The 11,933-nt window shown below is 34.8% G+C and overlaps 1 protein-coding gene across 1 annotated transcript in view; it reads right to left on the bottom strand.

Annotated features, from left to right (window-relative positions):
* The window catches only part of LOC107704821 (anion exchange protein 3-like), a gene marked incomplete at its 3' end in the record, with an annotated part of 56,458 nt that overhangs the window by 26,264 nt on the left and 18,261 nt on the right, over positions 1-11,933 (bottom strand). Inside the window, exon 2 of the mRNA XM_016507847.1 lies at positions 5,900-6,053. Coding sequence (XP_016363333.1) covers positions 5,900-5,953 — 54 coding nt within the window. The remainder of the gene's footprint in view (positions 1-5,899; positions 6,054-11,933) is intronic.

Here is an 11,933-nt window from a genome sequence, read left to right as displayed (position 1 = left end):
TCGGAATTGCAAGAAAAGACAGAACTGCAAGATATTAACTTAGAATTGCAAGAAAAAAAATCTGAATTGTGAGATGCAAACAGAATTCTGAGGGGGAAAACTCTGAATTGTGAGATGCAAACAGAATTCTGAGGGGAAAAAAATCTGAATTGTGTGATGCAAACAGAATTCTGAGGGGGAAAAAAATCTGAATTGTGAAATGCAAACAGAATTCTGAGGGGAAAAAATCTGAATTGTGAGATGCAAACAGAATTCTGAGGGGGGGGGGCGGGATCCGAATTGTGAGATGCAAACACAGAATTTTGAAAAAAAAAAAAAATCAGAATTGTGAGATTTAAACTGAGAATTCTGAAATTTTGAGATGTAAACTCAGAATTCTGAGAGAAAAAAACGCCTGAACTGTGAGATATAAACTTGTGAAAAAAGTGATAAAGTTATGAAAAAGTCAGAATAGAGTGTGTTTCACAGAAATCTGTGTTTTATAGATTTTTATTCCATGGCAGAAATAAGATTCCATGAAAATAATAAATAATAATTTAATGTGTGAATAAGCTGTTTACATAAATACCTTAAAGCTGCAGTCCGTAAATTTTTTTGGTTAAAAATGATCCAAAATCAATATTTGAGCAAGTAGGCCTAACCAGCCAGTGTTCGAAACTATCGCCTTACTTTAGCCCGATTCACAACGGTTAGCTTATAATAATTTTTTCTAATTTGAGTGGTTTTTGCGGGAAATTCGAGCATGCCGCTGCGTCATTACGTCACATCTGTAAACATAAAGAAGTTGTCCCGGCTACTAGGCTATCGCATGTGAGGATCCTGCAGGTGGCGGATCATTTATAGCCATTTCTCACAGCAGCTAGAATAATTAAATGTATCATTTTGATGGCGGATTGCAATCGGATTATGTGTTTATGAAATACATGTGAATGAAATTAAATTATATTGCAGTTATAAATGTGCTTCTGATTACAGATAGCCTACATGGGATTACACAAGATTTGAATTTTAAAGACAACCAGTTCGAAGGGAGCAGAATTTGCTTAATATGAAATTCGAATAGTATGACTATTAGAGATTAGACTGTGCAGAAATTGATCTACACGCTAATACACACTATACTCATAGTCACGCAATGCTGATGTTGTTAACATTAATAATTTGAGAATAAAGTATAACAATAATAATAATTTGCACGGTTTGATGTGATATGAGCTAACCGATCTTTAGATTAAATCACCATTGTAGCACGATTTATTGTAATGCTTTTTTCCTCAGTTGGTCAGAACAAACAAGGCAGACTTGTTACTTATTTGTTCAGATGACAATATACGATGAAAATTCTTATTTGGGTCATATATTCCAAGACGTAGGCTAGAATCTGTGATTGCGAAGTACAGTAAATATCTACTTCGGTATGGTGACTGACTGCCACACATACTCCTCAAAACATTAGATTAATCCGCGCTGGAGCTGTGCCGGTGCACGACCCACGCAAGAAAGATAATTCTGCAAACAGCTGCAATTGCAGGTTTTCAAACAGCGATGGCGACAAAGAGGCAAAACTTACGAACTGCAGCCTTAAAGAACAGCATCAAATAATGACCCATTTAATTTTAAGGCTTAAAGGAAAGGGTGGAAAATGGTGATGAAAAACTAAAATAACATTTATTAATTTCATTTATTTAAAACACTAATTTAATTAATATTTAATCAATAATAAAAACAAAAGAATTATAGGTTCTTCTCCAATATCGGAGAGCTTTATGTCAAACTTTGTCACGTGCCTCACCCTCTGAAAGCCAAGCTGTCTTTTAAAAGCCTGACATCAATAAGAGAGTATCCACCGGCACCACAGGACAACGCTGAACATCAACCAATTAGCACATCTCAAAACGAGGCAGATCTTTTAAAACACTGGCCCTGATTGTTTATGCTTATATCTGAGGACATGTAAACTATCAGTAATGGCTCTAGTTGTACTGCAGGTGGTCTCAAGCTCCAAAAAGGTCTCATTTGCTCATCTGTTTAAATGTGGATATGAATGTCATCACTTGAATTAAAGGGAGAATCAAAAAATGAATGTAATGTGGCTGTATAAACCACACGGGTCTGTTTGTTTTGATTGATACCAGTTGGGAAGCGTTCTGAAAACTTGTTAAAAAAAGGATATAAAAACAGATTTTACTGTTATCAATGCAAATAAATTATATATATATATATATATATATATATATATATTAGGGCTGCACGATAATTCGCATGCGATATTTAACGCGCATCTTGTCAGTAAAGCCATTCTGTAATCAGCGGTATATATATATAATACTTAAAAAGAAAATTTTTAATTCAAAACCATATCACAATACTGGTAGAATAACATGAAGATAGGGTAAGGAGAAATTGAATAACAGCAGAAATTCTCCTTATTATTGAGCTCTGACTATGATACAAATATGAATTTCTTTTACACTTCTGTCAACATAGCAGATTTCCTCAGTTACAGTCGGCCTTCAGTTTTTATTTGGGTTGCAGAATTGTAAGCAACAGTAATTTGATGAAGGTTGACAGTTGAATGCATAGAAGAATGTGACTGATATAAACAGCTTCTTTTTTTTTTTGCTCTGTTACTGCCAATAACATTTATTAATTTCATTTATTTAAAACACTAATTTAATTAATATTTAATCAATAATAAAAACAAAAGAATTATAGGTTCTTCTCCAATATCGGAGAGCTTTATGTCAAACTTTGTCACGTGCCTCACCCTCTGAAAGCCAAGCTGTCTTTTAAAAGCCTGACATCAATAAGAGAGTATCCACCGGCACCACAGGACAACGCTGAACATCAACCAATTAGCACATCTCAAAACGAGGCAGATCTTTTAAAACACTGGCCCTGATTGTTTATGCTTATATCTGAGGACATGTAAACTATCAGTAATGGCTCTAGTTGTACTGCAGGTGGTCTCAAGCTCCAAAAAGGTCTCATTTGCTCATCTGTTTAAATGTGGATATGAATGTCATCACTTGAATTAAAGGGAGAATCAAAAAATGAATGTAATGTGGCTGTATAAACCACACGGGTCTGTTTGTTTTGATTGATACCAGTTGGGAAGCGTTCTGAAAACTTGTTAAAAAAAGGATATAAAAACAGATTTTACTGTTATCAATGCAAATAAATTATATATATACAGCTTCTTTTTTTTTTTGCTCTGTTACTGCCATACGTCTGATTAATGCTTTCTTGTGAGAGCAAACAGGTCAAACTCTTTATTTAGCTTAAATATGACTGCACAATTTGATATAAAACTATTAAAATATTATAAAATGCATTAAATTAATAATAAAAGCCATGTTGCAATATCAATTGTGCAGCCACACTGAAGGTCTCTGCATAAAATGAGAAAAAACTAAGAGTTTTTACATTCCTAACTCTCCAATTTGAGAGTCAATTGTAATCAGGTTTTGCCAGTCTGAGAAAAAAAAATTATGTCGCATATGCAATGGAGGCATCCACAAAAAGGGTCTTTCAGATCTGCACACACTGGCTGAGATCCGTGCATCCCAAGTGTCAAACGAAACGGAGGTCAGACTGATGCTATTGTCCTGTGTACGGCCCGTGTGCCCAGTCATCACATGTAACCCAACACCTGCGCCTCCCTCCTTGGCACTGCTCCACCAGACCCCAAACCTGCCATCGCTCACCAACCTTTCCACTCCTAGTCTTTCTACCATATATTTCCCACCAAAATATTAAGCAACACAACTGTCTTTAACATTGATAATAATAAGAAATGTTTCTAGAGTAGCAAATCAGCATATTAGAATGATTTCTGAAGGATCATGTGACACTGAAGACTGGAGTAATGATACTGAAAATTCAGCTTTACATTGCAGGAATAAATTACATTTTAAAAAATATAAGAGAGAGAGAGAGAGAGAGAGAGAGAGAGAGAGAGAGAGAGAGAATAATAGATCAAAAGGTCTCTCTCAAAAAAAATAATAATTCTGGATCACCACATTGAGTATTTTATGGAAGTTTATTTCTGCCACGGTATTAAAAAAAAAAAGAAAGAAAGAAAAGTAAAAAGTAATTGCAACTTTTTATCTCATGATTCTGGCTTTTTTCCTGCAATCACAAGTTCATATCTTGCAATTCTGAAAAAAAAAGCAAAATTGCAGCGGGAAAAAAGCCAGACTTATGCAAAAGCCTCTAAATTAAATCTAAATGATGTCTGAAATTTTCTTCTAAGATGAGAATTTTTATCATTTCAAAATGCTCATTTTAGATGAAAATTTCAGATGGCACTTAGAGGCTTTTGCATCTGAACTCTTCATATATACAGAGTTCTGGCACTAAACTCTAGATGGCGCAGTCCGATAGGTCCGATAAGCAGCAGCAGCGTAGCAGATCTATTCTACCAAGACCAAATACATTAACATTGTCATATAATATTACTAAATATGACATTAAAAGTATAAAAGTCACTCGTTTTTATGAAGTAACACTGTCCACCAGCGACACCCGCAGGCAAAGTTACAGCGGAGGCTTGCCTCCCTGCATCCCATTGATCTTAGCATGCCGTGGGTTTAGTGGGGGGTAATTGAGAATGAATGGGGGAAAGTTACGTGAGAGGAGGCAATGCCTCCATTGCAATATGATTGGATATGACTGGTTATGTTCGGCTGTGATTGGTTCACACGGTAAATCCCGCCTCTTGTATTTGTGCGCATTCCGCGTTCGCAAATCATTCTGAATTAACAATATAATGGTGTTAATGGGAAGACTAATTTAAAAAAGTCAACAACTCACACACTTAGATATAACCACGTTGTTATGTGAAAATAAGACTTAAAATGGGCTGAAAATTTGATCTGTGGGAGTTTTTAGTGAGTAATCAGCTTGGTTAAATCTGAAGTAAATCTCCGTGTCTGTGACCAATATATACCGAGCTTTGATGACCGATGAGCCAAAAATTTCAAACATAGTTAAAAGTGAATTATTAAAAAGAATAGCTGAACATAAGTTCACAAATAAAAATTTATTATTGTTAAGTTATTATTTTGGAATAAATGTAAAATGCTTAAAAACACTAAGTTGATGAGATTCATACATGGCTTTAATAAATAGAATATGTATTACATTGTTAATGTAAAAATATAAAATATAATTGTTTTTTTCCCTTTTTCTGATAGTGTAATGTTTATTTAACCAAGAAAATGTGACTGACATGAATTTACATTTGATTAAAAAAAAATTTTTTAAAACAGAATTTTGAAACAAACTCAAAACTGCGAGAGAAGAAGTAAGAATTTTGAGATAAAAAATGTAATTGCGATTATTTTTTTAAACTCTTTGGCTGGAGATAAGCTTTCACATTATTTCCTTTAATAATCACTATAAATAAAAAAAGTTATCAGGAAATTAGCAATTGAGAACTATTACAGAGTTTAAAGAGGGTCACATTTACATCCAAATGGTAATTAATCTAAACATAACCCAAGCTATAGTTATATGTTGCTTGAATCACCTGGATTAATTCATGTTTACTGAATTGTAAGAGTAGAACTGTCACTGTGTGTGAAACAAGTACAACATGAAGTCTAGCAACTTTTTTTTTCTTTTTAAAGTCAGTGAGTAGTTCACTCATTTATTCTATATTGTCTTGTTAAAGCACATATCGCGAAATGTTGTAGATGAATAATGATTTACAGTGCATTTTCACCCGTTTTTCTGCTGAGCATGCAATGCAAAAATAGAAACTCCACCTCTTCTGCTACACAGCACCACAAAACCAACACAGCTACAGATGTGAGGTTTGTGTAACAGGCATGAAGCAGTATGACTAAAAGTCACAGAGCCTGAAAACAGCAGGCAGGGTCTCGATATCTCTCACCTGATGCAGGTTGATCAACACATCTGTCTCGGGGGCATGGCCTCCTGTCGCCATGGGGACAGGGAGGGGCACAGCTGCGGGAACACGGGGGGGTCCGGGATCAGCCCTTCTCTTTCACGGCTGGATTTCCAGTCGGCCTGTGGGGTGGCATAACCTGTAAGAGCGAGACCATGTTAGACAAACACAGGAACAAGGGAACATGGGAAAGGATGTTGCAGAACATGGTCGGTTTTCAGGATACACAGGGAAGACATACACAGACCTGTTTCCAGGTCTTGTGTTACAACGCAGGGGCTGATCAATAACCACTGCTCTCATCAAGAGACATTATATTGATCGCACTAATTTGTTAATCGATGAAACAAGCATGTTTATAATGAGAAAACTGTTACACTGTGTCTGTCTGCACCCGGTTGGCAGGTTCAGATCATTTCCATTAATCAGTTTAAAATGTCTGTTTTGAATTGAATCCATTCAACAAAAATGTTCACAGAGCTGCATTTTTATATATGTTTTAGTATAAATATATGAATGTAATTATTTTGCTGTTTGTTACTATCCATTGTTACATTAGGGCACTGAAATGAAAATTATAATTTTTTTTTGCTTTTGAATGTCTCTTATGTTTACCAAGGCTGCAAAAAAACAGTAATATTGAAAAATATTATTACAATTTAAAATAAGTTTTTAAAAAATATATATTTTATGTAATTATGTCATTTATTCCTGTGATGCAAAACTGAATTTCAGCTTTTCAGGTAACAATGTAAAAGTCTTTATTGCAACTTTTGATCAATTTAATGTATCCTCGCTGCATAAAAGTATTAATTTCTTTAAAATATAAATAAATCTTGCTGACCCCAGTTTTTTAAATGGTATGTATAAATAAATAAATAAACATCAATTTATTATATATTAACCCATGAAATCATGGGTAACCCAGGATATATATCCAGCCCTTATTATGACAGAAAAGACACCCGGGCACACAGATGGGATACTCATGAAAAAGTCAAGGCCTGACAAAAAAACTAAGCCTGTTGAGCATCTGCCCTTGTGTGTGTGATCTCCAACCCAGAACCCTTGTGCTCTATAGCAGTAATCACACATACTGATATACAGTACAGTATCATACAGGCTGCTTAATTGGACAATTTTGAGTTTAACACCACTGGCCAAAACTTATGACCATGTAACATAAGTGTTAGCCTCTCTGTTGTGTCAGAATCTACCAACAGCTCTGACAATAGATAATAGACGGTCACTGAGCAGTCAAATACTTTTATATAATGACCACTAAACTGTATTTATCATATCACTCTGAAATTGCTCTCTTATAATATCACTGCAAGTTAACTGGTGTCATTTTTCGACTAAGAATAATTACTGACTACAGAAAAAATAGCCTTTGATAAGATGGCGAGAAGCTCTCAAGTCTTCAGTCACAACAAGAAAAATAACACATTGCTTGAAAGAACAACAAACCAGTTAGAGATGCAAAGAGTTGATGAAAATCAATTAAAATATAATGAAATCATAATTAAAATAAATCATTTTAAAACAAAAACAATCAATATGAAACCAAGATATATTATTAAAATATTGTATTTGTTTACACGCATGTCATTCGTCCATTAACTGACATCAAAGAACTGTAAACATGCAAATGTGTTTTTAAATTATTGAAATATTAACTGTAATCTCAGAGGGTACTTCAAGTAAATATTTTAGGATTCAGCTGATTAAAAAGTTTGGGAATCTCTGGAATAGAGGAAGAGATATCACATTGTAGCTTTAATATGTTGAAATTGTAACACGGATCGCAGAGTAATAATAATAATTTAAAATAATATTTTTGAAATGCTCGTTTTGTTGCTAGGCTAGTTGTTTTCTAAATTTTGATAGGAACTTTAGGCTAATCTACAAGTAAGGAAATGCAGTTATTTCAATTCAAATCTTTATCTGATGTCTATTTTATTTATTTATTAAAAATGAAAATGTGTTGAAAATCTATTCACCCTCAGGGTATCCAAGATGTAGATTTGTTTGTTTCTTCATCAGAACAGATCTGGAGAAATTTAGCATTACATCACTTGCTCACCAATGGATCCTCTGTACATGTATAAACAGCTTTTCACTTCACAAAATGTTAACTGATGGACTGGAGTCATGTGGATTACTTGCATATTACTGTGATGTTTTTATGGACTCTCATTCTGACGGCACCCATTCACTGCTGAGGATCCATCTGTGAGCAGGATATAATGCTGAATGTCTCCAAATCTGTTCTGATGAAGAAACAAACTCATCTACATCTTGTATATATCCTGCGAGTGAGTACATTTTTAGCTGTTTTTCATTTCTGGTTGAGCTATTCCTCAAATGAAAGCTTATGCTCACACTAAAACAACAGTGAAGTAAAACGGTGTTCTCCTACCATCTTTTTTTTTTATCAAATTCATTGTTATAAAAAGCTCATGGATGCCATCAGTACAGAACCATACAGCATTTGTGAGTCTGCTGTGTGGTTGTGCAATCGTGACAGTGTGCGCTCTGCATCTGGAAGTACAGTGTCTGCTGTATGATAAACAGCTCTTATGGGAAGCCGGCGCTGATGACTCATGTCTTGAGTTTGCATCACTGCAGGCAGCCCTAGCATACGTCTCATTTATGCCAAACCGCACACAGCTAGATATCATTTCAGCATCATCCTGCTGGAATGCAGCTTCATGATGGGACTGCTAAACGTCAGCGGCATCGCCATGTGCCAGCATCTCTCATCAAAACACCTCATCTCTGGCCTGAAACATCACACTTCTGCTGCCTTGGAAACATTATCAGTGAATCCACACAGAACTGTGATGCCAATCAGACTGAAATGAAAAGAACTGGTTCATCTTTTCATCACTGAGCTGGTACCATCTCCCATTGGAATATTTTACTGCTCAGACATTGCTCTTTAAGTTGTCACACTGCAATAAATAAATACATTTCATGTGCTCTCATGTTAAGTATAAACATTTACATTTATATTTAGTCATTTACTGGATTTGACCATTACAATTCTGCTAGAATTATGCTTAAAACGAGACAAATATATAAGCCAAAATTCTATGTGGCATTTATGTTTCCATGAAGAAAGTTTAACAGCCATAGACCCTTTCCACTGCACAAAAGTTCTCTATAGTGGAAAAATGTTCTTTTAAAATGTTCTAAAATGTTTCAAATGGTTCTTTTAAGAACTCAGTCTTAAAAATAAAGGTTCTTTATTGGCATCAATGGTTCCACGAAGAACCTTTACCATCCTTGGAAATTTTTCATTCCTCAAAACGTTCTTTACAGTGGAAAAGTTTATTTAGATTATTAAAATGTTCTTCACACTAAGAATAAAAATGGTTCTTTTAAGAACTGTTCACTGAAATATTCTTTGGGGAACCAAAACTGGTTCTTCTAAGGCATCGCGGTGAAAACTCCCTTTTGGAACCTTTATTTTTAAGAGTGCTGTTCACTCAAAGGTTCTTTGGGGAATCAAAAATTGTTCTTCTATGGCATCAATGTTTGGGAACCTTTATTTTTGAGAGTGTATGTATTTTCTAAAAGCCTTATCTTATACATTTTTAATTCTCATTTCTCTTTTAAGGTTTTTCCTGGAAAATAACAGCAAATATACTTGATCTCATATATACTCTATAAGTTTCTCCTAACTGGGAAAAATAAAAACAGAAACAAATGACACAATTGTTGACATGCACTAATAAATGTGGACAGCGTGCCTTCAGATCAAGCAGACTTAGAAGAATTTGAGAAATGGTTGCGCTCATAATGAGATCTCTGATCTTTGATTGCAGACTGTGATGATTTGGCAAATCTGACCACTATTTGCAAAAAGTCTCCCTTCTCCAACACCAACGAAACTAGGAGTGTAAATAATTCAGATGATATTTAAAAATATTTTGTAAGCTAAAATTCTGCACTGTTAGAGGTCTGCCTCATTAGAGTATACATAGGCAAAGAATAGCCTACGACAAGACAAGATAAAAAAAATTAAATAAAATATGGTTCCCTGACAGGTGTAATGGGCCTTAAAGACAAAAGTCGCCTAAAATAATGATTACTATACCACACTTGTCTTTTTTTATGTTGAATTTAAAAGAAAAAGAAAAAAACACTGGGCTTATACGTTACAATTTTTTTGGTTTATGCTCAGTGGAAAAAAAAATAAGTAAAATGCAGGACCACATTAATGGGCTGTAATTTAGGCTAAACTGCATGAGAACACATTCGCTGTAAACAGGGACCAAATGTACCTACTCAAAGTATAATTGGGCAGGAGTGGGTGGGTGTGGAATGAAACTTGCAGTAGTGGGATGGAAAAATCAGTTCATGCAGAACTCTGCACTGCAACAGAAAAGTGTCTGAGTGAGAGCTCAGAGCTGCACAAATATGATGTTGTAGGCCTAAATCTTATGTTGTTTTAGAATTTTAAATACAATTATTTTAACAGCTTATTTCAAAGAATTCTAAGTCATTTTGTGGCCCTGTTGGACCCTCTAGGGACAGGCAACGTCGGTCCTGGAGTGCCGTTGTCCTGCAGAGTTTAGCTCCAACCCTAATCAAGCACACCTAAACATGCTAATCAAGGTCTTCAGGATCACCAAGGCTACAGGCAGGTTAGTTTATTTTTTTTAGGTTGGAGCTCAACTCTGCAGGACATCGGCACTCCTGGACCGACGTTGCTTATCCTTGCCCTAGTAGCTCCTGGTCCCATGACTGAGAACTAGAGATGTGAGATTTCTGAGGTGTTTTTTCAAGAGAAAAATCTTGAGAAGCACGAGACCTCAACAAGAATCTTTATTTGCTCTCCACTTAAGCTATGAGTGCTGTCTAGGAGAAACAACTGAGATACTAAAAAGATCTTTGTGAAGTTTGTGATTTTATACAGCACGATTCTCATAGTTCAGTCATGACAACTCTCAGGATAGATTGTAAAATCTTTATTAATGTAAATAGAATGTGCATATAGGTATGGTCTTGGTGGACTAGATCTGCTACGCCGCTGCTGCTGCTGCAGAGCAAGTAGACTTGCTTCTGCTTAATGCTTTAGATAATAGAATTAAAAGAAAACATGCTGCTGCTTCTAGAGAGGGGAAGATCCCCGTAGCAGATCTAGACAGGTGGTGCTGGGGAGGCGGTGGGCTGAGATGAGGACACACAGTGCGCAGACATAGCATTCATTGAATACGACCTGGTTATATAGGTAAACGGTAACGACTAAGTGAATCTGATTGGCTGAGAACGTTGAATTGAATGAACCAATTAGAACACAAGTAAAGTTTCATGGCTGAACTATACACTTAACTAAAGCTAAAATGAAAACCATTAAAAAAACATTTTTGTTACTTTAAATAAATTAAATGTTTACAGAAATAAAATAACATGTTTACAAATATATTTCAAAATAACTAAATCTATCTATCTATCTATCTATCTATAATAAAAACTATAATAGTATCTCAATTATACTAAAATAACACTGGCATACACTGCAAAAATGATTTTCTGACGTAGTATTTTTGTCTAGTTTTAGTTGAAAATGCATTTCATCGAGAAGAAAAATGCCATAAGATAAGAAATGTATCCTGAAAAATGTATCAAAATTATGTATCTTTGCTTAAACAGAGAAAAATATCTGTCAGAGGGGTCAGATAAATAATCTTGATCTCCCATTAAATTAAGATGATATTTCAGACCCCATTCGCGGATATCTTTCTTGTTAAATTTTTCCGGAAACAAGATTTATTATCTTACGTTATTTTTCTACTGAAGTAAATGTATCTTAATTTAAGAAAGTTTAGATATTTGCGCTGGAAAGTAAAACAAATTTTTTTTTTTTTTTTTTTTTTGGTGTAAATACATCAAGATCCGGTTGATTGATGGGAATCGTTCAAATGAATGTTTCAAAACAACTTATTTCTTGTTTATAGGATGCCTTATTTAATCTTGTTTGGCTACAACTCTAAATGAGGAGCATAAC

The sequence above is a fragment of the Sinocyclocheilus anshuiensis genome, unplaced genomic scaffold (assembly GCF_001515605.1).
Source record: "Sinocyclocheilus anshuiensis isolate Anshui unplaced genomic scaffold, SAMN03320099.WGS_v1.1 scaffold2786, whole genome shotgun sequence".
Lineage (NCBI taxonomy): Eukaryota > Metazoa > Chordata > Actinopteri > Cypriniformes > Cyprinidae > Sinocyclocheilus > Sinocyclocheilus anshuiensis.
The sequence above is the reverse complement of the archived record's forward strand: the minus strand, read 5'-3'. Positions and strand labels throughout refer to the sequence as shown.